The sequence below is a fragment of the Diaphorina citri genome, unplaced genomic scaffold (assembly GCF_000475195.1).
Source record: "Diaphorina citri unplaced genomic scaffold, Diaci psyllid genome assembly version 1.1 scaffold135, whole genome shotgun sequence".
NCBI lineage: Eukaryota > Metazoa > Arthropoda > Insecta > Hemiptera > Psyllidae > Diaphorina > Diaphorina citri.
This window is the reverse complement of record NW_007377572.1, coordinates 25,504-53,306: the sequence shown is the minus strand read 5'-3', so window position 1 is coordinate 53,306 and position 27,803 is coordinate 25,504. Positions and strand designations below refer to the sequence as shown.

Genomic DNA, 27,803 nt, shown 5'->3' with positions numbered 1-27,803 from the left:
TACTGTGTGGTTTGTGTGGTACATGGTTGGGTTGGATGGCAGAGATTGCCTAAGGCAATAATCCCACCTTTTGTTAAATTTGTACTTTATCTAGGTATTGTATGAAATTTGAACAATCATATTTCTTTTTGTATGGGGGTCCTTGCATCTTCCATAATGTCTTGTTCTCTAACTCTTCAATAAGAACATGTAGGGTGCAAGTTCTAAGGAAATCACTTGCTATTATCACCAAGGAATAAGTACTCTCAATACTACTGTGTGGTTTGTGTGGTACATGGTTGGGTTGGATGGCAGAGATTGCCTAAGGCAATAATCCCACCTTTTGTTAAATTTGTACTTTATCTAGGTATTGTATGAAATTTGAACAATAAGAGTCCATATTATTACTAACTACGGTCGACGTTAAAGCCAAATGGTCAACCCCTGTCAGCAATCAGCAAGCATGCCTCTCGCTGTGAAAGTGTCGCCCAGGACGCAATCGATACAGTGTGCACCAGACGTGGGGTGACGGGACAACGGAAAGTTCATTACCTACTGCCGTCTGTTCACGTACGATAGACCAAAATACAAACGCACTTAACAGAAACCAGCGGGAGTCTTCCCTTCTTCCTTTAGGAGAGGAGATGTTAATGGGAGAGATAGGAGGAGGAGGAGGAGGAGAGAGAGAGAGAAAGAAGAGAGTAAAAAAGGGAAACAATAAAAGAGGAAGAGAGGGAGGGAAAGAGTTGAGTGAAAAGGGAGATAGAGAGAGAGGGAGAGAGATGGGTTGAGGAGGGAAAAGGGAGATAGAAAAGGGGAAAGAAAGGGAGAGAGAGAGAGGTTGCGGAGGGAAAAGAAGAGGAAGAGGTGGGGGCTACTCAAACTACCTACAGCTACACCCATGCATAGGTCCAGTCATCAGGTTCTTTCATCAAATAATCATCTTCTTGTGCCAAGTGTACAAAATAATATGTGAAAGTTCAAAGGTCATCTCCTTTTCCAGTGTGTGTAAGAGGGAACGTTTCTCTCTAACAATTGACAACTTTCACTTGTTTGTTATTGCTTTCATTTTTACAAGTACCTATGTACCTATGCATTTGTTAGGGAAAAACACACATACCTATTATTGTACTTCAACCTTTTGTTATAGGTAGAAAGTCTGAGAAGAAAGAATATTGTCTTGAAGAAAAGTTTGTTTAAACATTAATTTTCTTCTGTACTTAGGTATGTGTGGGTTGAATTTGAAACTTGGCAAGGCATCTGGGTAAGTAGTAGGTACTTACCTACATTCCACAAGGTTCTTAAAAATTTCTTATTGGGATTTTTAAAACTTTTCATTTCTGTCTGTCTCTTTTTTTCTTCTTTATGCTCAGGTAAGTATTTATTTTAGATTTTTTTTTTTTTTTATAATTTTAGATTTTATACATTAAATTTTATATATTTATCAACCAAGACCAGCACAACTTAAGTTTAGCACACTTTGGCCTTTCTTACAGAGGTAGCATTTTAGTAAGGTAGTTGTTGCTATAGAGAAATTTTCCCACCTTTGACCTTTAAGGTGACAAAAGCATGACTTCTCTATATCAAACTTTTGTGTAACTTTCTCATTCAGTATCTACTTATTGTGATGCATACAAAATACAAACACCATTGAATAAACTTCAATGTTCTAAGTTCTAAGTAAATTCTTAATAATAAGGGGCAAGAGATGGAGAGAGTCAGGGAAGAGACGAGAAACTAATCCTCAACCCTCCAGGAATTCTGGTTACCTGTAACTGTAAGCGTGTGCAACGGCGATATGTAAAATGTAAATACATGGCTTAACCAACATGACCATAACCAAATCAATCTTTATAGATATCTAGATAATACACTGTCTAATTAGTCTAATACAAATACCTAATTTATGATAAAAATCCTTAGGATGGATTTAAATTTAGGTACTAAAGAATATCATTAGGACAATTACTTACATGCCTATAGACATGTGATTGTATCAACAGGTGGTTGCACATTTTTATTTTCCCATTTTCCCGGCCTTTCTTACAATTAATGAGGAGGTGAGTGTCTAATTAGTCTAATACAAATACCTAATTTATGATAAAAATCCTTAGGATGGATTTAAATTTAGGTACTAAAGAATATCATTAGGATAATTACTTACATGCCTATAGACGTGTGATTGTATCAACAGGTGGTTGCACATTTTTATTTTCCCATTTTCCCGGCCTTTCTTACAATTAATGAGGAGGTGAACAAAGTAGGTTCTTTAATACTTTAATATTACTATTTTTTAAATTTAAAATATTATCTTAACTTCAAGCTTTTAGGGAAATTCTCTCCCTTTTCACATTTTAAAAGAAAGACGAAGCCCGAAGCACCCAATAATAACCTGAGTTTAAAATAAAAAGCCCCGTGAATGACCAGTGGTAATGATTAACCATATATGTACATAAAATATGTTTAATTATTAGATTATTACCTAACACATGTCTAGGTGTCCATAGTACTTACTTAACAAGCTGGACCCGTCCCTCCGGGAATTTTTTAGCCCGTAGTTTATTCGATCGTATTAGAGAAAACCAGTACGTTAATTAAACAAGCAGGGTCCGTCCCTCCGGGAATTTTTTAGCCCGTAGTGATTAGAGAAAATCAGTACCTACATATGGGCCCGTCCCTCCGGGAATTTTTTAGCCCGTAGTTTATTCGATCGTGATTAGAGAAAATCAGTACCTATGTACCTACTATTTGGTTTAATATTCAGTTTATTATTATTCTTGATTTGATTTTTCGATTTTACTTTCATGTAATGATTTAAAATCAATACTACTTTTTTTCTTTTTTATGCTCAGGTAAGTATTTATTTTAGATTTTTTTTTTAAATATAATTTTAGATTTTATACATTAAATTTTATATATTTATCAACCAAAACCAGCACAACTTAAGTTTGGCACACTTTGGCCTTTCTTACAGAGGTAGCATTTAAGGTAGTTGCTATAGAGAAACTTTCCCACCTTTGACCTTTAAGGTGACAAAAGCATGACTTCTCTATATCAAACTTTTGTGTGACTTTCTCATTCAGTATCTACTTATTGTGATGCATACAAAATACAAACACCATTGAATAAACTTCAATGTTCTAAGTAAATTCATAATAATAGTGGTGTACCTCTAATGTCTACTCTTATTGACCAAAGTGATACATGAAGAAACAGAATAAGTTTTTCAGTTTGCTGGTTTTTAGTTTTTAAGATTGACTTGGAACTCTATTACTCACTCCTGATTAAAATTATCAGGCAGGTATTTCCCTGATGTGTGGGTATTAAAGAACAGCCTGAATAATTTAACTTAGACTAGGAATTGAACTTGTACCTTCTGTAGGTAAATAGAAGTCCTTATATTCATAGACACTGGCTACTAATATACTGTAGGTATTTCTTCAACTAAAATAGCGGGCCCCCCCTTAGGCATAATCCTGGTTACGCCCATGTCGGTAGGTAACAAAAATACAAACCAAAATGAACTTTTCTACTTACCACATTAGACAAAGTGTTGAAACATTGCTTTGCCAGCTCAGAGCAATTTGGTTGACATTGTCCCAAATAAAAAAATGACAATTCTCAGCAAAAAGTTTGAATCTGGAACAAAGATGAGAGAACATGATATTACATTAGGTTGAGCTTTAAATTATTCCTTGGACCTACAATCTCATGTTGAACTATTTGTCCACCTCTAAAAATGCTCGAAGAATTCAAGCATAATCTTTCAACTATTGAAACTGCAGACCTAACTCTTGGCTTTCTTACTAAGCTTTAAGACCTCAAAAAAATACAAGCCCAAAAAGAGTACCTAGACCAAAGTACTTGGATATTTCAGTGTGATCCTGACAATTTAGAGCAAAACCCTCAACCCTCAAGTCAAACCATTGAATCAAGTTATATGTTATATACGGTAGTGAAAAAGGCTTAAACAGGCAAGAGCCCTACATATACCAAAAGTTGTACTAAAGATACCTAATCTCGAGTAAAATGTTAAATTGACACTAACTTGCTTACCAGAGATAAAAGACTTTGGAAAATTTATTTCATAAAACATCAACAATATGGTCACATTGAAAAGTTGAACTGACCAGCCTTATCTGAATTCAAAACAAGACCCATGTCAATATGGAATGTAAAAACAATACATGATTGAAAAGGGTTAAAGTAAAAAAGATCCAACAAAAGAGGGGCACACCTAACATTTTTGAAATAACTGCATCCTGACTTATGTTAAGTATTTCCTGTTGTAAGGATCTGGTAGTAAGGTTGGTAGGATTCTCCTGACCTGTGCCACGTCAAGATAGAGAATAACGAGGACTCCAAACTACCGAACGTTGTGTTTTGGCACTAAAATCTGACCATCGAAAATTTGACCCGATTACATTACTTTCCTTCCTATAGGATAAGGAAAGTAAAAAGGCTTAAACAGGCAAGAGCCCTACATATACCAAAAGTTGTACTAAAGATAATCTCGAGTAAAATGTTAAATAGACACTAACTTTCTTAGCAGAGATAAAAGACTTTGGAAAATTTAGTTGATAAAACATCAACAATATGGTCACATGAGAAGTTGAACTGACCAGCCTTATCTGAATTCAAAACAAGACCCATGTCAATATGGAATGTAAAAACAATACATGATTGAAAAGGGTTAAAGTAAAAAAGATCCAACAAAAGAGGGGCACACCTAACATTTTTGAAATAACTGCATCCTGACTTATGTTAAGTATTTCCTGTTGTAAGGATCTGGTAGTAAGGTTTGTAGGATTCTCCTGACCTGTGCCACGTCAAGATAGAGAATAACGAGGACTCCAAACTACCGAACGTCCTTCTAACGAAACAGACGTCTAGATAACTATGGGGGCAACGTCTTATCAAAAATGTTTATCAAAACTGTACATGGGAGACAGAAGATTGGCTGATAGACAAGGGGATGTTTCAGTTCAAGTAGGAAAACATACTTACGGGAAATAGAAGGACCACGAAATTCAGAGCCCGGAAAAAACACAAGAGGGGGAATCACTATTCGTAAAACAAAACTACTAACGATATATTTAACTTTATAGTCGCGAAAAACACTACTTCCACTCAAAAAACATAACTTTTTGAAAATTTTCAGTTCGAAATTCACGTCGCCATATTTTGATAAATTTTATAAATTTTGTTTATCGATTGACTTTGCGCACTCAAGAAGAAAATAGTCACACTAAACTGATTCCAGTGCGCGAAAAACACTACTTCCACTCAAAAAACATAACTTTTTGAAAATTTTCAGTTCGAAATTCACGTCGCCATATTTTGATAAATTTTAGAAACTTTGTTTATCGATTGACTTTGCGCACTCAAGAAGAAAATAGTCACACTAAACTAATTCCAGTACTGCACTCTGTTGGATTTTCAAGCAACTATCTGAAGAAGTGGAAAAACTTGTGTTGCGTATTGCATATACATGACCCTTCAATGATAAACCTCATTCACACGGGTCAAGCTGAGAGCCAGCGAGAATAGATTGGAGCGCTGAATGTTGAATGTACCTACCTCACTGATGCCTGAAGTTAAGCAACGTTGCATAGGTTGGTATCTGGATGGGTGAACATCTGCACAATCGTGTATGAGTACAGAAAAAAAAAGTTGTCAAGAGTATTGCATATACATGACCCTTCAATGATAAACCTCATTCACACGGGTCAAGCTGAGAGCCAGCGAGAATAGATTGGAGCGCTGAATGCTGAATGTACCTACCTCACTGATGCCTGAAGTTAAGCAACGTTGCATACGGTTGGTATCTAGATGGGTGAACATCTGCACAATCGTATATGAGTACAGAAAAAAAAAGTTGTCAAGAGGTGGCACTTGGCTGGCAGGAACAAATGGCAAAAATAGAGTTGACTGAAAAGGGCTGACAAGAAACTCTGACCCTGTAAGAATGGAAAAGGTAAAGAAGACTCACATAATATATTATGTTTGACGAAACAGGAAAATAAATTCGATCTACATAATTATTACTTTATTTAATGTAACAACAAATGAACACTTAAAATTAGTGTTTAGTTAGAGCCATTTTGGACAAATAGGTACCTAAGTATCTGACACAACATACTTTTTCTGCAAGCATACTTGGACCTCAAGTGAGACCTGTATAGACATAGACAAGCTCTGACATTCTGATTTCTTAGGCAAATAATATCAAAGAATAGAGCATGGAGGTATAGTTTGAGCATAATGCTAATATCCCTTTGGTTTATTTCTTGGTGAATCATGCCTGTTCACACTGTATGACATTTGAAACATGTAGAACTTGCTCTTACTCTGCTTCCTGAGATATTTAATAAACCATGAGCTGGTAGACTTTCTATGTATCACAAAGATATGATTGTGAAGTAATGGCAGCTGTAAAGTATCATCTGTTTCTACTTCACTCGAGCTGGAATTAGAATACACTATCATATCACTAGACTCATCACAGGAGTTCCTCATGTTAATCAATATAAACACATCTATCACATCAATGATTTCTAGATCCAGGTCATTTGTGTAATAGAGCAAAGTGTAATATCCAGGCAACCATCTTTGTATTGCAAATGAGGAACTTAGAATATTTTGCTTGTTAAGACCAGTGATACTCTCAAAGTAATTGAACCATTCTAATGATGTGAGAAAATGTACTAATGTCCTCAGAGTAGTGGGTAGGGTGGTAATACTAGCTACATCATATTTCTTAGCCGTACCTGTCAGGTCTACCTGATAGTGAGTGACTGGCCTTACACACCAGATATATCTATGATCAGATTCATCAGTGAATAAAGAACACCGATACTTCTTTGTCCTGCAGGAGCTCAAAACTCTGGAAACGTTCAAGAAAATCTTCACGGCCAAAGTGCAGGAAGCCTGGGAGCAGATCAACAGACTGCAAGATATTCTCAGCCTCGTGAGGAAAATGAGTAGCTATGACATATAAATGCGCATAGCGACCGGTGCCAGCATGGTAGGTACACATTAGATTTTAGAATTATTGAGATATTGGAAAAATCCTACAATGCTGCAGTGAGCACCAAAGTTGTAACATAATGACACAAAGAAACTGCATTTACATTTTTCCAGAATAACCGAGATTTCTCGCTGGAAAGACGCACTCGATAAATGTCAATCTCAAATCGAGAAAGAAATTCAGCACCTGAGCGAGGAGAAATCTCTGACCGAGCGAGAGATAGAATTGTACAACCTGAACTTTACGGTTGTCAACGAATGTCTAACGTTGAGAGATGAGAAGACAAGTAACGACCTTTGTAGAGACGCTGTTGAGAGGGAACTGAATTCGGTAAGACTTTTAGAAGGGGAGGAATCTAGTCAGATTGGTCAGCTGTTGGCTAAAAAAAAAATAATAATAATAATAAAAAAAAATGTAAGTATAGGTACTTATAGGTATCTCGGAATCGCTTTTCGTAGGTAGGTATACATACTACTTATGTAGGTACTTCAAGTAGACCTGATCAAGTCCGTCTGTCAGGTTTACCTGATAGTGTGTGTGCTCATCAGGTCTACCTGACAGGCGGAGCTTTTCAGCCGTACCTGTCAGGTCTACCTGATAGTGAGTGACTGGCCTTACACACCAGATATATCTATGATCAGATTCATCAGTGAATAAAGAAGACCGATGCTTCTTTGTCCTGCAGGAGCTCAAAACTCTGGAAACGTTCAAGAAAATCTTCACGGCCAAAGTGCAGGAAGCCTGGGAACAGATCAACAGACTCCAGGATATCCGATACAAAATCCTGTGCGATATCAACGACAAGGAAGAGGCTGTCAGTATCGATAGCCATTGTCTTGGCCTGGACAAACATTCCGCTAATATTACTCTCAAGCATAACGCACTCAAATCCCCACAGAGGTATTAACATAAATTGATTTTGTGAAATTCAGGTAGGCAGTAGTATGTTTTACCAGGATATCCGATACAAAATCCTGTGCGATATCAACGACAAGGAAGAGGCTGTCAGTATCGATAGCCATTGTCTTGGCCTGGACAAACATTCCGCTAATATTACTCTCAAGCATAACGCACTCAAATCCCCACAGAGGTATTAACATAAATTGATTTTGTGAAATTCAGGTAGGCAGTAGTATGTTTTCCTTCCTTTTAACTTACAAGAATGATTCGTACTTTAAGGTAGGTATTTTCTTTCGTAGATTTGTAGATTCTTAACCCATCCTTGAGGGCGATTGCCCCGACACCTAAGCCTTTTTGTATGTGATATGTCGGTTCTTTACTTACGTATGACCTGGTTCGAATTCCCTTTCATCTTCCAATTCGCTTAAGGTAGGTATTTTCTTTCGTAGATTTGTAGATTCTTAACCCATCCTTGAGGGCGATTGCCCCGACACCTAAGCCTTTTTGTATGTGATGTGTCGGTTCTTTACTTACGTATGACCTGGTTCGAATTCCCTTTCATCTTCGAATTCGCTTACTTACCTATGAACTAATTCGTATTCGCCTTCATTTTCCTACCCTAATTCGCAGTCAAATACCTCACGAGGCGTGGCTGGAGAACGCCCGCTATTTGAAACAACGCGGAGAAAGCGAAGTGAGCGCGTCGAAAAAACTGCGCGAATCCATTGTGCTCCCCCGAGACCAGAGTCACAATGAGCTTTGTACTCAGAATGAACAGACCAACTATGCCATGAGGAAGCGGATTTATGAGACGATGAAGATCAGAAACGAACTAGAGTGGCAGAAAACGGTGGTAAGTTAGAGAAAGGGATTTGGGGGAGGGGGGATGTGTTTCATCGCCGGTTTTATTCCCTGCCTATGAAACAACTGCTACATTAAACTCTTGCGGGCCGTGTGTGTAGCGTACCCTATCCCGTAGTATGCCCTTCATGGCAGAAAACGGTGGTAAGTTAGAGAAAGGGATTTGGGGGAGGGGGGATGTGTTTCATCGCCGGTTTTATTCCCTGCCTATGAAACATTAAACTCTTGCGGGCCGTGTGTGTAGCGTACCCAATCTCGTAGTATGTCCCTCTTCAGATGGGTGAGAGACACAATACTTCCTCTTTAGGTGCTGGGTCAACACGAGAAAACCAGAAATTTACCCTTTGAAATATTTGCAAACGAAAGACGAGCGCAAATATTTACAAAAGGTATATAGTATGGGTTTACTAAATAATGATGATGATGTTGTTGCTTTTTTGTGCCCTTAGTTTTATATTTATTACCTCGTAAATTAAGGACATTGATGGGGGCAATTAGAAAGAACATTGCTTGACTACACAGTCCAGCTTTCAGGATAAGTTCTTCTGTAGTCTGAAGGGGGTTTCTAGTGAACAGTAAAAGGTAATTAACTTACATTTGGGATAAAGCAGGTCTAGTTTTCTTGATTAGCTCCTTCTATCAGTTGAGATATCAAGATGGACTGTGGTCATTTTGGTATGTAAGTAGGTAATTTTCAGTATTTTCTTGAATCCTTGAGGAACTTTGGAAAAGTGACTCGTATATTTGAAGGAAGAGTATGACAGTGGTCAACTTTTATGTTTTATTAAAATCAAGAATCAAGAAGCTTTAGGCCAAGTTTCGACGGTCTTGCAAGCTTGCAACTTTTGGGGATTTTTCTTTGATTTTGAATCTTGGCGGTTATTTTCCTCGTGAATTTTTTCAGTGACGTCAATGGAACATTCAAAAAACTTTATCTCGCTAAAACGTTCAAAATACTTTCATACACTTTCGTCAACAGATCGTGTGAACATTTCCTTGCTGCAGAAGTTCAAATTCCACTCGATACCTACCTATTTTCCCGCGATTGGTCCCGTCCTCATAAAAAATAGGAGGAAGTTCATGGATAAATCAAACCATTAATTTTCAGATTATAATACCTAAATGAATAAATAAATCCTTAATTTTAAAATACTTGCATCCACAGGCATTTTAAAGTAATATCGGAAAAGTATATATATATGTACCTACCTACAACATGCGTGAGACATGCCTACCTATCGATCAAACGAAACTCCTACGCCTACCCTCGTAAATGAAGAATTTAGGGAGGACTACCTACTTATTTTCATAAAGAAATTGATACATATCTGATTCCGTGTCTCTTATTCTTTCCCTTTAGTGAGAACGAAAATATACCAAAACCCACTAAAAGGTCAACTAAATTTTCTTATTGTTAACTGTACCTACCTAAATACCTGCAATTACCTAAAGAATATTTATACTGAATACGTTATTCCATGGAGTCCATCGTCAGCTTAGAGAAACCCAAACCCAAAGTGGCCGACTCGGATTGGCATGCTAAAATCTTTCAACTTCGCCATTCTTGTGACACGAGAAGACAGTATGCTTTCAATTTGAAGAATGAGGCGAGACAGTTGAGAAATGAAACGGACATTTCCAGCCACTGGGACACTTATCATAACAATGCCAGACTGGCTGACAGGTAAGTGTCAAAAGTATGCCTCGGTGGCGTAGTGGTCAAGACGCTCGCCTCACTCATGTTTAGGAGGGCATGGGTTCGATCCCAGCCGAGGCACGGAATTTTATCCTTATTTATTTGATAATTTGACTACATAATAATGGAACTCTAAGGGGGACACTTATCATAACAATGCCAGACTGGCTGACAGGTAAGTGTCAAAAGTATGCCTCGGTGGCGTAGTGGTCAAGACGCTCGCCTCGCTCATGTTTAGGAGGGCATGGGTTCGATCCCAGCCGAGGCATGGAATTTTATCCTTATTTATTTGAGAATTTGACTACGTAATAATGGAACTCTAAATGTTGGGTGGTAGAGAACACCTCCGGCGCGGCTTTAACCTCTCTTCCCTTTCGGTAAGAAAGACAGGATAGGGGAAAGCCAGCCGTTCCGAGAATGAAACTTAACTGTAAAGGATAAATCCGCCCCAGGCGGGAATCGATGTTCCCAAAATAATGTCACTCTTTAGGTGTGTCCAAACATAGATGGTCGACGGCCGTCGATTTTGCCTGTAAACACCTTTATATTTGTGTCATCTTTTTCCAGCTAGCAATGAAACAGACCGGAATGTTATCCTTACCAATTTGGCGCGGCAGATCCCTCCTGAACCCAGGCCTTGAAATAAGCTAGATTTTCACACTGAAGAAAGCTAGATTTTTCGTCATTTCCATTTTCACATTGAAAAAAGCTAGTTTTTTGCTGCTGCTGACAGAAAATTTCATCACATTAGGTGTACTTATTTTATTTTTTTGGTAACATGTGCACTTATTTTATTTTTTCAATTCCCCCCCCCCCATAATAAACCTATTGTAAAAAATATTCGAGGATTAATTAGTATAAGTAGTGCTTTATTTAGACTTAACACATTGTCCCGTTATGCTCACATTAATGCTCTCCTAATGGAGGAAATCAAATGAATAGATATAGAAAGATTAAAAACCCAAAATAACAATGATTAAGTTTGCTGTTTTCTGAAAATATACCTCCTTAGCACGTAACACCAACTGACATTGTCTTCTCACTCCTTCTTCTCCATATGTAGTCTCATACGATCATGCAAATCCTCATAGTTGATCTCACCCTTGCCATGAATGTCAAACTGTTTGATAATGGCGGTTATTTCCTCGTCCGTGATTGGTTCGTCGATTTTCCGTATCAATTTGGCTGATTCAAAAACAAGAACACACACAAGTCAGAAAATAAGTACCTGGTCCGTTCAGGAAGGCGCGTACTCTCTTCAATTTTCTTACGAGACAGGGTTCAATCCCAACTAAAGTATAGAATTTAATCCCTATAATACATACTTGAGAAATTAACTTTGAAAAATAATATCGTACGCAATTACGCATACAACACACGTCATGCTGCCATCCCGGCGCTCCAATCCAATTATTTGAGAAATCGATTACAATAAAGCCTTCTGCTGGCGTAAAACGAATCTTTACTATTTGAGCAGTACACAGGATTACAATTTATTATAAATTGCGCTGACAAGAAACGCCGACCGTATATATTTAGTAGGGAAAATGCTAGGAAGAAAAGGAAGACTGCCCTATACTTAGGAAAAAAAAAGAACAATAATACGTTGTTAGAATGGTAGCACCGATTCCAATCCAGGGATTAGATCGGGCGCCGGCCTTCCACGTCCACCGAGTTCAAGACACGTTCTCTTACCCAAGCTCCTATTCGTAATCATGCCCGTTTGATCCAAATCGAGCAGTTTGAATGCAGACACGATTTCCTTGAAGGTGATATTGTGGGCGGTGGTAGTCAACTTGGCCATCAGCATGCGAATGAACGTTTCTCGAGAAATCCCGTCCTCGTCTTCCACAAATTCATCAACTTTCAGACTTTCTCGGTCCAAATCTATGAAAAGGGATCCATGAGAACAAAAGAATAGCATCTAGGTTAGAGTTGATGGAAATATGTAGAAAATTTAAATATGTAAAAATATAGAAATATGTAGTTACGACAGAATATGCCTTGTTTGTACTAGTCCGTGAAATTATACTTGGTTCCAGTTTTACCACTGTGGATTGTCTCGGGATTGAGTTAAGTCCGAGGTTGACCTGGGTATTAAGTATAGGGAAATCCTCGTTTCATTTCAATCCTGAGTTGGTAAACCCCAGCATGAATCTTTTAGAGTTTAGAGCTATATTAGAGCCGAAATTAAAAAGCACTGGAGTTTTCTGTACTATAAATTTACCACCGTCCGTCTGCCAAAGAATCTACTATCTGGAATCAACTGGTACCCATCATTAGGATGTTTATTTCCAGTCATACCTAGGAAGTAAATGAGTCTTGTGAAGTCATCCATATGTAAAATACCATCCCCATCTTTATCAAACAGATCGAAAGCTTTTTTCAGCTCGGTTTTCAATTCTTGATCACTCATATTTGAGCTGTCTCAAAAAATTCCAAAGCTTGAGAATAATTAAAAATTTTCAATTGAAGATAAACTGAAAACTGGATTCGGATTCACAACGCCATAATTATGCAACTGGCTGTTCATCTACATAAATACCCATAGGTACGTAGATTTTGCCGGATAGAGTTTTCAAATTCGAAGTTATGATTAAATCCAGTAAAAGGGTTTGCTTAAAGTACATGCTTCAATTTCAACCATTTTTGCTGGCGGACAATCTTAACTATCGGTAAAAAGTGACAAACAAAAATTTGGTTTTATGAAAATGATTTTATTTAATTATTTATCGACGTTTTATTTATTTATTTGTTTAAATATATTTTTTCCAACATTTTTTTTTTTCAAGAATATTATTGAACCTAGCTAGTTAAAATGAAATAAATAGAGTATAGTAAGGTAAAGGGCGAGGTTTCTTCAATTTAGAATCTACAGATGAATTCAAAAGGACCAAGGATCCGGCGCTAACGACCTTATTAGAAAATGTTAAAGCGTCTTTATCCGAGGAAAAGACTAAGGAGCCAGTTTCCTTTGAATTGGATGTATGGATATAGGGATCATGGAGTAGGGATCTTCTTCACATACCCAGATTGGTAGATAGGTCCATACATTTACACAATACGACTGAGGTAATGCGGTAGATTTCGAGAAATTTTCGGGCATTAACTATTTTTTTTATTATAATACTATTAATATGCCTGAATTCAAACGATAAACAAAGAGAGCATAAAATATGGCCGTTTAGCAACTGAAGACTAGATACCAGCTTTTGAACCAATAAAAATATTTCTGAGGTATCGATTCAGGCTGTTTTCCTACACGGACATGATTTTTTTTTTCAACAGGATTTTTGAAATTTTAAGTTACTGGAATAAAAAGGATAAAATTTTCAATTTATTACAGACCAAGTAAAATCGAGCGCTCTAAATCTGGATAGCACTATTGGTGGATTAGTATGTATTTGGAAAGATTTCGGGGATGGATCCTGATAAAAATACGACCAAACAAATTACAAAAAGTGAAAATACACTCGATTTTACTTGATAATTTGTACCTCTCTACTCCCTAGATAACATAACATATAATAACATCTACTAATACCTATCTAACTTTTAAAAAGATGAGTCGTTACTTTTATAAAGTTAAATGAGCCCCTAATGGCAATAAAATATACATAATTACTAGAATAATCTCAAAATATTTTCAACAAGACATAATAAATACATTCACATACACATAAAGAATAGGTAATAAGAAATAATCATAATTGACAAAATATATAAACCTATCTACACGTCTACTATAGAAATATAATTAAATTTTATTTTTTGGAAATAAATAAATGCAACCAAATAGTGCACTAATGAAATCAAAAGTGACTCGATTGAAAAAGAAGAAAAGACAATTTTTTAAATATACTAGGTAGGTACCTACTCTTTGTCTACATGCTACCTAAGATTTTTACAAAGTGTGTACCTAATACATCTATTAAAAAGAAACTAGAAAAAGTTTTGACAAAGAAGAACAAATTCAAGATCCCAAAGTTTTTTTTTTAAAATTAAAGAAAATGAATTCCACTTGCAAAAGCAAATCTGACCATTGCATTGGTCAGATTTGTCACTGCATCACATAAGCATAAGAACGAGAGTATTTATTTATTGAACAAGAATATGCGCGATGGACAAATAACACATCTGATAAATTAGGGGTCCAAAGCATGAAAACAAAACCATCACACGAAATCAAAATTGAATGGAAAAGATGTAAAAGAGTTAACCCTGGACGGAGGTAAAAATCATAGCATAATTTCAAAAGCCAAGGTAACTTATCTTTTCATAATTTAATTTTAATAATAATGATTGAGATTGATATTTTGAATCAAAAAGCAGATAGGTAACATTTTTTGTCATAATTAGGTATACCTTTAGATATACATGATTCTCTTCGTTACTTCCAAATCCATAAAACACCATGTGAATAATGTAATTTTCAGTACAAACACTTCAGATTATAGCAAGATGTACTCTTATAAATGTAATTTAGAATTACAGAATAACCTCACAAAGTAATTTTCGAAGATTTACAAAAAAATAAAAATTTAATTACACATATAAAACTATATCACACTTACAAGATATGATCTTTAACATTGGTGTCTCTTTCCCCTACAGTGGAGAAAATAAGCTGACTTGTCATATCTTTTATGAGAATCACATAAAATGAGCACCAGTCCACACACTCAATTCATAAAACTTCTTTTTATCTTTATAAAATAATGAGGAAATAATTATATCCACCAAGAAAATTTTCCAAATTTATCTCTGATTAATTAATTCTTGCAAAAAAGAAAAAGATTTAATTGGTACATACGTCCACACACTCAATTCATAAAACTTCTTTTTATCTTTATAAAATAATGAGGAAATAATTATATCCACCAAGAAAATTTTCCAAATTTTTCTCTGATTAATTAATTCTTGCAAAAAAGAAAAAGATTTATTTGGTACATACTTGCTCCCAAATATGTATCTTGTAGATATCTGCATCCGGTAATTAGGATGGCTATCACAGCAGAGTGATAGGCACAAGCACGTAAAACTGTCCTCTTTTTTGACAAGGTTATAGACTTATCATGGGGATAAATGATTGTACATTCATTCAATAGGGGTAAATTTATCTTGAACTAATTAGAAGAAAGACAATAATCTCGCCTTCATTTTGGTAACAAAGGATTACGAAAATAAAATTAAAATAGAAAGTAACTACATAGCTATAATAGGCAGAAAGTGAGGAACAAATGAACGTTTCAAAAGGCAGGATGAAGGTGAAAGAAAGGGGAGGGAGGTAACTACATAGCTATAATAGGCAGAAAGTGAGGAACAAATGAACGTTTCAAAAGGCAGGATGAATACCGCCAACCACAGGCCAACTAAATGAATAAAATAAACTAATAGATCGTCGTCCCAGAAGCTATTTTGATATAATACATGAACTTTTACTCAATACATATACATAACAAAGAATAGATTTGAAAACAATGAAAACCATTTGGCTCTCCCTGTAAAATGCAGATTTTGCACTTACACCTTTTCGCTTCTGTGTCGACGATGTATAGAAAAATAATATCAGTGTCCATAATGTATGCAAGCTTTATGAAGTCTATTACAGGCAAAGTTGACCAATGGCTGAAACTTTGGATTTAGGCTCTAGGGACCTCAAAACCTGTTTTGGCACTAAAAACTGACCATCGAAAATTTGACCCGATAACGTTACTTTCCTTCCTATAGGATAAGGAAAGTAAAAAGGGAACAAAAGGTGAAGAATGAAGGGAAAAGAAAATGTTGAAATTAAGTTGGAAAGGAAAAGGTAAGGAGAAAGTTCCGCAAAAAGTACATAATCCTAAGTGTCTGGAGAGAACAGGCCAACTAAATGAATAAAATAAACTAATAGATCGTCGTCCCAGAAGCTATTTTGATATAATACATGAACTTTTACTCAATACATACATAACAAAAAATAGATTTGAAAACAATGAAAATTAACTAATAGATCGTCGCTATGTATAAGTTATTTCTTTTACATCTATTGTTATGGAACTTCACAAAGTTACTGAGTCTTCCATCATGACAATGAAAATCATTTGGCTCTCCCTGTAAAATGCAGATTTTGCACTTACACCTTTTCGCTTCTGTGACGACGATGTATAGAAAAATAATATCAGTGTCCATAATGTATGCAAGCTTTATGAAGTCTATTACAGGCAAAGTTAAAGTTTAGAACACAACATATTCACTATGGCTTCCTTTTGCTTTGTATATTTTACATCAGGGGTGTCTATTCGATGCAGAGGGAGGTAGAGGTAAGGAATATTGAACAAATTCAAGTGACCCTAGCATAATACCTATAACTAGCAATAGCATAAAAATGACACTCGATTTCTCATTCTAAAATGTATCTTACTTATGTACTGACATATCATTTTATTGCATACCTATATATTTTTTGTTTTTATTTATAAATCTTTACATTATTCAAATAACATTGATGCACCATCTGATCAATAAATAATAAATCGATACTAATAACATAAGAATATTTTCTCAACTTGACATGGCGGAGTCAATAAGGAAAAAAAAATAATAATAATAATAATAAATAAATCACGCTAAAAATTAAGAAGAAAAAATATGTACCCAGGGAAATTTTACTTGGGGTACTTGCAAAAAAGGGATAAATTTTTGACCATTTAGATTGAAAATTATTTCGAGGGATGGGACCAAGATAGAGAAAGGGAATATAAAAAATTGTGCATTTAAAAAGCATTTCTTTTAAAAGATATTTTTATGAAACATTTCCGGTAAAAATACACAGATTAGAGATGCCAAAGATTAAAATATGGAATTCATAAAAGTGAAATAATTTTAATTAACGGAAGAAAAGGAAAAATGTTATTGCTTTCTTTTGAAAATATCTATGTAAAGAACCTACTAAGGTTCAAGTGTATCTTCGTTTGAGGAATTTGATTGTCGTACCAAAAAACTTACAATACGAGTAGTCAACATTATCAGATTACCAATACCAATATCTTTGAAAAACAAGGTAGGAGAATCATTAATTTGATTTTATTGACCATGAAGTGACGCCGAATTGCCGTCGATTTTACACATTGGCCCTACAATCTATAACTCTCGTAACATGAAAGATCACAAATATCACATCCATTTGTCAATATGTATAACCAACGGGAAATCGGATACCCATGCTCATTTATTAGCCTCACTTCAGTCATGTTTGCTACAGCACATTAATATTCTCTCGGTACTTCCCACGTACCAATGCTATAGTTGTTCATAATGGCCTCTCCTATATTTTAGTTCACATGTTCATAATGGATAGAGATGGGTAAAGAGTGAGTGAGTTATGAAAAAGAATTTCTCTTTTCAGTGAACTACTCGGTTAGAGTCAGATCCCATAACATTTAGCTAACTATGCCCATAGTCCATAGGGAGTTAGGACCTGACTCATTGAGTAGTTCAATAAAAAGAGTAGTTCTATTTCATGACTCACACTTTACACATCTGTAATAATGGACAGGCACAACCAGTGGCGTAGCGTGGTCTAAATTCAAGTGTAAGGCGTGTAGGGTACTAATTTCCATCATCCATGCTCTTCATGGATTGGCATAGACAAGTATAACTAGGTACCTACCTCTACCTTCCCAGTTCCACACTCGCCTTAGTATGCCTGATAATCCTGACTAGGAAAATTGTTCAACGTAGGAGAATCATTAATTTGATTTTATTGACCATGAAGTGACGCCGAATTGCCGTCGATTTTACACATTGGCCCTACAATCTATAACTTTCGTAACATGAAAGATCACAAATATCACATCCATTTGTCAATATGTATAACCAACTGGAAATCGGGCCTAAGCATGGATATTTTCATATTCACAAAATAGTAACATTTCAAATTCAATCAGATACAAAAATATTATTTCAAACAAAAACATAAAAAAAAAATATGTAAATAAAACAGTAAACTTTGGCTCAAAAGGAAACGAGCTATAAAGGAGCAAAAGCTTTGTCGGAATCAAGGAACGAGTAATTGCCGATGGTAAAGCTTTGAGTTCAGTCCACCCTGTCGTTCCGGTAAGGGGTGGTATTATTGCGATACCAGTAGACCTGACCCAGGATGGTAATGTCGATGAGGACTTGCAGGGTGCCACAAATCCAGAACTGTAGTGGTGCCTCCCTCACCACGAAATACACCGTCTTGAACGCATCACCTGCCGTCCACATGAGCACCATGAGAATACTGGAAGAAAACACAAAACAAACAAACATACATAAGAATACTGGAACAAAACACAAAACAAACATACATAAGAATACTGGAATCAAACACAAGACAACACACATGAGAATTGAATTGGACTGAAAAAGTTGAAATTAAAACTTTACAGTAAACCATAAGTGGATCTAAATAGGTACATAGCTTGGGTAGAGGATCATGTAGATAACGACTACACTGTTCACCCAAATCCATGGTTTTCTGTATTTGTGTCTCCTTTATTTCATTTATCTCATGCGTATTTTGACTTTTCTCTTTCCTTTCTTCTCTGTCTTGTCACTACCCACTCCCTTGCTCTTTCTTATTAGAAGCAGTTGTTCGTCGACTACGTATACTGAAAATTGAATTTGTATTCTGAGCTCTTCGTATTATTAATAGCTTTTTCTTTACTTTTTTTTCTCTCGTCTTGTTATCTTTTCTCTATTTTATTATTAATTTCTGTTTTCCCAACTGTTCTTATCTTTGAAAAGGAAAAAAATCCTCACCCTCACCATTGTCTCTCGTCAGCAATTTTATTTAATAGGCTTTTGAAAGCTTTCTACCTATTTCCTTTCCTTTATCAGTACACCGTTCTTCTGCATTTTTTAATGAGCACACAATGCTGACTTTCTTGAAGTCTGAAATGCTGCAAATATTTCTGTTGAGCTGGACAAAAATAAATCTATGACGAAGTATTGACAGGAAAAAAAACACGGGACAAAGAGTGCACAAGAGAGAAAGAGATAAAAGTGTGAGACTGTGAGAACGAGATGGCCTGAGAACAATAGAAGTTGTTTGTCAGGTGTTCAAGGGATTGGCACAGATAGAGAGACTGAGGGGGACAATTTTAGTCAAGCCATGGAACAATGGACAAAAAAAAAAAAAAAAAAAAAAAAAAAAAAAAAAAAAAACACGGGACAAAGAGTGCACAAGAGAGAAAGAGATAAAAGTGTGAGACTGTGAGAGCGAGATGGCCTGAGAACAATAGAAGTTGTTTGTCAGGTGTTCAAGGGATTGGCACAGATAGAGAGACTGAGGGGGACAGTTTTATTCAAGCCATGGAACAAAACCTTATCATTATCACACGTCATTGCCTATATCCCATGTGATAATTTATTATGTCTATCATCATTTGTTCCCAAATATGAATATGACGAGACCCAGTGCAAACTGTGGAGTATTCTGGATGTGAATGATGATGATACGATGGATTTGGGTGAACAGTGTAGTCGTTATCTACATGATCCTCTACCCAAGCTATGTACCATATTTCTTTTTGTATGGGGGTCCTTGCATCTTCCATAATGTCTTGTTCTCTAACTCTTCAATAAGAACATGTAGGGTGCAAGTTCTTAGGAAATCACTTGCTATTATCATTACGTAGGATACTTGTACCTTGAATTGAGGGTAAATAATTACTAATACTCTTCACTTGGCTTGGTAGGGTTGGTTTTATTTGAAGACAGACATGTTTCGCCCACTTGTACCTCATCATTTCTTGCTAAAAGGAAAAGAACACAAGTGGAACATTATAAATGGGAAAATGACTTTTTACTTTCTTCACTGTTACTAATCTTTTATAGATACGTAGGATACTTGTACCTTGAATTGAGGGTAAATAATTACTAATACTCTTCACTTGGCTTGGTAGGGTTGGTTTTATTTGAAGACATGTTTGTTTCGCCCACTTGTACCTCATCATTTCTGGCTAAAAGGAAAAGAACACAAGTGGAACATTATAAAGGGGAAAATGACTTTTTACTTTCTTCACTGTTACTAATCTTTTATAGGCATGACGGGGTCTATTCCTTCATAGGGATTAAAGGTCTTCAGTCTCATTCTGGCAGGATAAATAAGGTACATACATACATATATTCCAATTTTTATGTCACGACCTTTATATCACCTTGTACGTCTTTTGCAGCATTAAATTTGCTTTAGAAGGAAAGCGGGATATTAGAAAGCCAGCCGTTCCGAGAACGAACCTTAGGTATCTATGTAGGATAAAATCTGCCCGGTGTGGGAATCGAACCCGCGACCTAACAACCCACCAAGCTACCAAGGCTGGCATATTGGTTCTTTCTTCTCCTTCAAGGAATAAGTACTCTCAATACTACTGTGTGGTTTGTGTGGTACATGGTTGGGTTGGATGGCAGAGATTGCCTAAGGCAATAATCCCGCCTTTTTTATTTTTTTTTACTTTATCAAATCTAGTCAGATTGGTCAGCTGTTGGCTAAAAAAAAAAAAATAAAAAATAATAATAATAATAATTTAAAAAAAATGTAAGTAGGTACTTATATAGGTATCTCGGAATCGCTTTTCGTAGGTAGGTAAACATACTACTTATGTAGGTACTTCAACAGCCACATTATTTTACAACAATGCCGCCTGTCCGGATGGGGAACGGAAACTCTTGGTCTTAGGCTTTAGGCCAGCCACTCACTATCAAGTAGACCTGATCAAGTCCGTCTGTCAGGTCCTTTTATTAAAATCAAGAAGCTTTAGGCCAAATTTCGACGGTCTTGCAACTTTTGGTGATTTTTCTTTGATTTTGAATCTTGGCGGTTGGCGGTTATTTTCCTCGTGAATTTTTTCAGTGACGTCAATGGAACATTCAAAAAACTTTCTCTCGCTAAAACGTTCAAAATACTTTCACACACTTTCGTCAACAGATCGTGTGAACACTTCCTTGCTGCAGAAGTTCAAATTCAACTCGATATCTACCTATTTTCCCGCGATTATACCGTCTTGTCCTCATAAAAAATAGGAGGAAGTTCATGGATAAATCAAACCATTAATTTTCAGATTATAGGTAATACCTAAAAAAAAAAAAAAACCTAAATGAATAAATAAATCCTTAATTTTAAAATACTTGCATCCACAGGCATTTTAAAGTAATATCGGAAAAGTATAAGTACAATATGTACCTACCTACAACATGCGTGAGACGTGCCTACCTATCGATCAAACGAAACTCCTACGCCTACCCTCGTAAATGAAGAATTTAGGGAGGACTACTCTTTATTTTCATAAAGAAATTGATACCTATCTGATTCCGTGTCTCTTCTTTCCCTTAGTGAGAACGAAAATATACCAAAACCCACTATTAAAAGGTCCACTAAATTTTCTTATTGTTAACTGTACCTAAATACCTGTAATTACCTACAGAATATTCCATTGCTTGACTACACAGTCCAGCTTTCAGGATAAGTTCTTCTGTAGTCTGAAGGGGGTTTCTAGTGAACAGTAAAAGGTAATTAACTCACATTTGGGATAAAGCAGGTCTAGTTTTCTTGATTAGCTCCAGCTCCTTCTATCAGTTGAGATATCAAGATGGACTGTGGTCAATTTGGTATGTGGGTAGGTGATTTTCAGTATTTTCTTGAATCCTTAGAGGAACTTTGGAAAAGTGACTCGTATATTTGAAGGAAGAGTATGACAGTGGTCAACTTTTATTAATGTTATAATGATCTGATAACATGTTAGCAATGTTACCAAGTAAGGCTTCAATAAATAAATTGATTGTAGGGGATACATTGAGGTTGATAAGATTCCGAGTCTGTAGAAATGAGAATAAATCTGAACATGTTGGTTCAAACTCAAGTTCTAAAATGTCTTTCTTCAAGTGTTTGGCAAATCCCGGAATGAATACATCTCTAAACACCATGTATTCAAAAGGATGAGAGACTGATTTCATTTTGCATTCTGAATTTAAAATGAAGACTGAATCTGTGTCTGTCTCCTCCATATCTGGTATAAGTTGACCCGTCGTTTGTACGGGATTAGCGCGGCGTAAGAGGCATGACTTTGAAGAGCCGCCATTTTGAAGCAGAATGGAATGTGACAAATTTAAGTAGCCGATCTTACTGTCAATACTCTTCTTAACAACCACAATTTTTTTAAATCCAAATTGTGTCAGCCGTTTTCTCTCGAAAAGAGGGCAATAAAAGGTCTACTAGCGTAACAGACAGACATACAAAATGTTTCTAATGTGATTTTTGGGATCCTTGATGCATGAGGAGTAAGAATAACTAAAATTTTACAGATGAGGGTCTATATCAGAACGGCTGGTTTCTCCTATCATGTCCTCATTTCTTTGATTTCGGGACAATCAGACTTAACAGATACAGTTCCCAAGCAAAAACACACCTCATACGACCCTTTATATTGCACGAGTATAATGGCATTGATGGGGTATCTCTATCTGCTCTAGGTCTGCCGTGAATTCTCTCGACGATCAGCTGACCATCATTCAGCTGGAGTTGCAGACCAAGACCCAAGTTCTCGACGTCGAGACAAGATGTCTCGGATTACGAGATCGTCTCGTGTCGGGAGCCAGACGCCCACCTAGCAATGATCAACATTGAGGACCTAGATAGAAAGCTCAAGCTAGCCGAGACCCGAGCCGAGGCTAGGCTCTACAGGCCGGGCCTTGAGCTCGTGCGTGATGAACCCTATGAGGGATTGACAGGGGAGGTGCTCAGCCTGAGGAACTTGCTCAGGCAGATGACGGATAAGCTGGCCGCTGCAAGGTAAGATATGATTAATATAGTTAATGGATAGGACATCTCTACAAGCATAATTTATTGAGTTTATGGTTGCAGTCATTGAAGGAAAGAGGCAGGGTTCCTAAGGAAGAGGAAGACCAAAAGATACATCGACCACATTGTGAAATACTCCGGGTCTGAAACATATGGAGACATAAAGTCAACATTGAGGACCTAGATAGAAAGCTCAAGCTAGCCGAGACCCGAGCCGAGGCTAGGCTCTACAGGCCGGGCCTTGAGCTCGTGCGCGATGAACCCTATGAGGGATTGACAGGGGAGGTGCTCAGCCTGAGGAACTTGCTCAGACAGATGACGGATAAGCTGGCCGCCGCAAGGTAAGATATGATTAATATAGTTAATGGATAGGACATCTCTACAAGCATAATTTAATGAGTTTATGGTTGCAGTCATTGAAGGAAAGAGGCAGGGTTCCTAAGGAAGAGGAAGACCAAGAGATACATCGACCACATTGTGAAATACTCCGGGTCTGAAACATATGGAGACATAAATAGGAAGATATCTGATAGAGTAAAATGGAGAGCTATACACCAATCTTAGGATTGAAACAGATGATGATGATAGTTAATACTAGTAGTTGACCCGTCGTTTGTACGGGATTAGCGCGGCGTAAGAGGCATGACTTTGAAGAGCCGCCATTTTGAAGCAGAATGGAATGTGACAGATTTAAGTAGCCGATCTTACTGTCAATACTCTTCTTAACAACCACAATTTTTTTAATCCAAATTGTGTCAGCCGTTTTCTCTCGAAAAGAGGGCAATAAAAGGTCTTCTAGCGTAACAGACAGACATACAAAATGTTTCTAATGTGATTTTTGGGATCCTTGATGCATGAGGAGTTAAGAATAGCTAAAATTTTACAAATGAGGGTCTATATCAGAACGGCTGGTTTCTCCTATCATGTCCTCATTTCTTCGATTTCGGGACAATCAGACATAACAGATACAGTTCCCAAGCAAAAACACACCTAATACGACCCTTTATATTGTACGAGTATAATGGCATTAATGGGGTATCTCTATCTGCTCTAGGTCTGCCGTGAATTCTCTCGACGATCAGCTGACCATCATTCAGCTGGAGTTGCAGACCAAGACCCAAGTTCTCGACGTCGAGACAAGATGTCTCGGATTACGAGATCGTCTTGTGTCGGGAGCCAGACGCCCACCTAGCAATGAAACAGACCGGAATGTTATCCTTACCAATTTGGCGCGGCAGATCCCTCCTGAACCCAGGCCTTGAAATAAGCTAGATTTGCACACTGAAGAAAGCTAGATTTTTCGTCATTTCCATTTTCACATTGAAAAAAAGCTAGTTTTTTGCTGCTGCTGACAGAAAATTTCATCACATTAAGAATAATTGTGCACTTATTTTATTTTTTCAATTCCCCCCCCCCTCCCAATATAAACCTATTGTAAAAAATATTCGAGGATTAATAAGTATAAGTAGTGCTTTATTTAGACTTAACACATTGTCCTGTTATGCTCACATTCATGCTCTCCTAATGGAGGAAATCAAATGAATAGATATAGAAAGATTAGAAACCCAAAATAACAATGATTAAGTTTGCTGTTTTCTGAAAATATACCTCCTTAGCACGTAACACCAACTGACATTGTCTTCTCACTCCTTCTTCTCCATATGTAGTCTCATACGATCATGCAAATCCTCATAGTTGATCTCACCCTTGCCATGAATGTCAAACTGTTTGATAATGGCGGTTATTTCCTCGTCCGTGATTGGTTCGTCGATTTTCCGTATCAATTTGGCTGATTCAAAAACAAGAACACACACAAGTCAGAAAATAAGTACCTGGTCCGTTCAGGAAGGCGCGTACTCTCTTTAATTTCCTTACGAGGCAGGGTTCAATCCCAACTAAGGTATAGAATTTAATCCCTATAATACCTACTTGAGAAATTAACTTTGAAAAATAATATCGTACGCAATTACGCACACAACACACGTCATGCTGCCATCCCGGCGCTCCAATCCAATTATTTGAGATATCGACTACAAAAGCCTTCTGCTGGTGTAAAACGAAACTTTAGTACTATTTGAGCAGTACACAGGATTACAATTTATTATAAATTGCGCTGACAAGAAACGCCGACCGTATATATTTAGTAGGGAAAATGCTAGGAAGAAAAGGAAGACTGCCCTATACTTAGGAAAAAAAAAGAACAATAATACGTTGTTAGAATGGTAGCACCGATTCCAATCCAGGGATTCGAACCCGCGGCCGCTGGCTCCGTATCAATTTGGCTGATTCAAAAACAAGAACACACACAAGTCAGAAAATAAGTACCTGGTCCGTTCAGGAAGGCGCGTACTCTCTTCAATTTTCTTACGAGACAGGGTTCAATCCCAACTAAAGTATAGAATTTAATCCCTATAATACATACTTGAGAAATTAACTTTGAAAAATAATATCGTACGCAATTACGCATACAACACACGTCATGCTGCCATCCCGGCGCTCCAATCCAATTATTTGAGAAATCGATTACAATAAAGCCTTCTGCTGGCGTAAAACGAATCTTTACTATTTGAGCAGTACACAGGATTACAATTTATTATAAATTGCGCTGACAAGAAACGCCGACCGTATATATGTATTTAGTTGGGAAAATGCTAGGAAGAAAAAGAAGACTGCCCTATACTTGGGAAAAAAAAAGAACAGTAAATCGCTGTTAGAATGGTAGCACCGATTCCAATCCAGGGATTCGAACCCGCGGCCGCCGGCCTCCACGTCCACCGAGTTCAAGACACGTTCTCTTACCCAAGCTCCTATTCGTAATCATGCCCGTTTGATCCAAATCGAGCAGTTTGAATGCAGACACGATTTCCTTGAAGGTGATATTGTGGGCGGTGGTAGTCAACTTGGCCATCAGCATGCGAATGAACGTTTCTCGAGAAATCCCGTCCTCGTCTTCCACAAATTCATCAACTTTCAGACTTTCTCGGTCCAAATCTATGAAAAGAGATCCATGAGAACAAAAGAATAGCATCTAGGTTAGAGTTGATGGAAATATGTAGAAAAGTTAAATATGTAAAAATATAGAAATATGTAGTTACGACAGAATATGTCATGTTTGTTCTAGTCCGTGAAATTATACTTGGTTCCAGTTTTACCACTGTGGATTGTCTCGGGATTGAGTTAAATCCGAGGTTGACCTGGGTATTAAGTACAGGGAAATACTCGTTTCATTTCAATCCTGAGTTGGTAAACCCCAGCATATGCGAATGAACGTTTCTCGAGAAATCCCGTCCTCGTCTTCCACAAATTCATCAACTTTCAGACTTTCTCGGTCCAAATCTATGAAAAGGGATCCATGAGAACAAAAGAATAGCATCTAGGTTAGAGTTGATGGAAATATGTAGAAAATTTAAATATGTAAAAATATAGAAATATGTAGTTACGACAGAATATGCCTTGTTTGTACTAGTCCGTGAAATTATACTTGGTTCCAGTTTTACCACTGTGGATTGTCTCGGGATTGAGTTAAGTCCGAGGTTGACCTGGGTATTAAGTATAGGGAAATCCTCGTTTCATTTCAATCCTGAGTTGGTAAACCCCAGCATGAATCTTTTAGAGTTTAGAGCTATATTAGAGCCGAAATTAAAAAGCACTGGAGTTTTCTGTACTATAAATTTACCACCGTCCGTCTGCCAAAGAATCTACTATCTGGAATCAACTGGTACCCATCATTAGGATGTTTATTTCCAGTCATACCTAGGAAGTAAATGAGTCTTGTGAAGTCATCCATATGTAAAATACCATCCCCATCTTTATCAAACAGATCGAAAGCTTTTTTCAGCTCGGTTTTCAATTCTTGATCACTCATATTTGAGCTGTCTCAAAAAAATCCAAAGCTTGAGAATAATTAAAAATTTTCAATTGAAGATAAACTGAAAACTGGATTCGGATTCACAACGCCATAATTATGCAACTGGCTGTTCATCTACATAAATACCCATAGGTACGTAGATTTTGCCGGATAGAGTTTTCAAATTCGAAGTTATGATTAAATCCAGTAAAAGGGTTTGCTTAAAGTACATGCTTCAATTTCAACCATTTTTGCTGGCGGACAATCTTAACTATCGGTAAAAAGTGACAAACAAAAATTTGGTTTTATGAAAATGATTTTATTTAATTATTTATCGACGTTTTATTTATTTATTTGTTTAAATATATTTTTTCCAACATTTTTTTTTTTCAAGAATATTATTGAACCTAGCTAGTTAAAATGAAATAAATAGAGTATAGTAAGGTAAAGGGCGAGGTTTCTTCAATTTAGAATCTACAGATGAATTCAAAAGGACCAAGGATCCGGCGCTAACGACCTTATTAGAAAATGTTAAAGCGTCTTTATCCGAGGAAAAGACTAAGGAGCCAGTTTCCTTTGAATTGGATGTATGGATATAGGGATCATGGAGTAGGGATCTTCTTCACATACCTAGATTGGTAGATACGTCCATACATTTACACAATACCAC

At 36.7% G+C, this 27,803-nt stretch overlaps 5 protein-coding genes across 9 annotated transcripts in view; 1 reads left to right on the top strand and 4 right to left on the bottom strand.

Annotated features, from left to right (window-relative positions):
- Nucleotides 1-5,186, bottom strand: part of LOC103504830 — a 110,387-nt gene extending 105,201 nt beyond the window's left edge. Inside the window, exons 1-2 of one of the 5 annotated variants that reach the window (XM_026820296.1) lie at nucleotides 4,987-5,186; nucleotides 3,517-3,618 (exon numbers count right to left, since the gene is read on the bottom strand). The gene's annotated coding sequence lies outside the window, so the exon portion shown is untranslated. The other 4 variants (XM_026820299.1, XM_026820297.1, XM_026820300.1 and 1 more) reach the window with 4 other exon arrangements.
- A 1,416-nt stretch (nucleotides 5,187-6,602) lies between these two features.
- LOC103504829 (tektin-2) lies at nucleotides 6,603-8,785 on the top strand. The gene is made up of 6 exons (XM_026820292.1): nucleotides 6,603-6,623; nucleotides 6,854-6,962; nucleotides 7,149-7,339; nucleotides 7,695-7,889; nucleotides 7,942-8,099; nucleotides 8,540-8,785. Exons 1-6 carry the CDS (start codon nucleotides 6,603-6,605, stop codon nucleotides 8,769-8,771), a joined length of 906 nt encoding a protein of 301 aa, XP_026676093.1. The 3' UTR covers nucleotides 8,772-8,785.
- A 2,665-nt stretch (nucleotides 8,786-11,450) lies between these two features.
- LOC103504821 (calmodulin-like) lies at nucleotides 11,451-15,275 on the bottom strand. The gene is made up of 3 exons (XM_008469118.2): nucleotides 12,771-15,275; nucleotides 12,162-12,353; nucleotides 11,451-11,651 (listed from the first exon to the last, which is right to left on the bottom strand). The coding sequence occupies exons 1-3, from the start codon at nucleotides 12,880-12,882 to the stop codon at nucleotides 11,506-11,508; spliced, it is 450 nt and encodes a 149-aa protein (XP_008467340.1). The 5' UTR covers nucleotides 12,883-15,275; the 3' UTR covers nucleotides 11,451-11,505.
- A 2,936-nt stretch (nucleotides 15,276-18,211) lies between these two features.
- The window catches only part of LOC103504827, a 29,464-nt gene continuing 19,872 nt past the window's right edge, over nucleotides 18,212-27,803 (bottom strand). The window contains exon 4 of the mRNA XM_008469127.2: nucleotides 18,212-18,729. Within this exon, the coding sequence (XP_008467349.1) occupies nucleotides 18,543-18,729 (187 nt within the window). The 3' untranslated portion in view covers nucleotides 18,212-18,542. The remainder of the gene's footprint in view (nucleotides 18,730-27,803) is intronic.
- LOC113465625 (caltractin-like) lies at nucleotides 24,843-26,371 on the bottom strand. Its single transcript, XM_026820294.1, has 2 exons — nucleotides 26,086-26,371; nucleotides 24,843-25,075 (listed from the first exon to the last, which is right to left on the bottom strand). Exons 1-2 carry the CDS (start codon nucleotides 26,312-26,314, stop codon nucleotides 24,930-24,932), a joined length of 375 nt encoding a protein of 124 aa, XP_026676095.1. The 5' UTR covers nucleotides 26,315-26,371; the 3' UTR covers nucleotides 24,843-24,929.

Excerpts from the sequence above, each read along its gene's own strand:
- LOC103504829 (XM_026820292.1), top strand. The coding sequence starts at position 6,603 with ATGAGGAACTTAGAATATTTT. Across the intron at positions 7,340-7,694 it reads TTGAGAGGGAACTGAATTCG|GAGCTCAAAACTCTGGAAAC; the intron begins GTAAGACTTTTA and ends TTTGTCCTGCAG. Across the intron at positions 7,890-7,941 it reads ATATTACTCTCAAGCATAAC|GTAGGCAGTAGTATGTTTTA; the intron begins GCACTCAAATCC and ends TGTGAAATTCAG.
- LOC103504821 (XM_008469118.2), bottom strand. The coding sequence starts at position 12,882 with ATGAGTGATCAAGAATTGAAAACCGAGCTGAAAAAAGCTTTCGATCTG. Across the intron at positions 12,354-12,770 it reads AAGACTCATTTACTTCCTAG|ATTTGGACCGAGAAAGTCTG; the intron begins GTATGACTGGAA and ends CCCTTTTCATAG. Across the intron at positions 11,652-12,161 it reads GATTACGAATAGGAGCTTGG|CCAAATTGATACGGAAAATC; the intron begins GTAAGAGAACGT and ends TTTTTGAATCAG.
- LOC113465625 (XM_026820294.1), bottom strand. The coding sequence starts at position 26,314 with ATGCTATTCTTTTGTTCTCATGGATCTCTTTTCATAGATTTGGACCGA. Across the intron at positions 25,076-26,085 it reads GATTACGAATAGGAGCTTGG|CCAAATTGATACGGAAAATC; the intron begins GTAAGAGAACGT and ends TTTTTGAATCAG.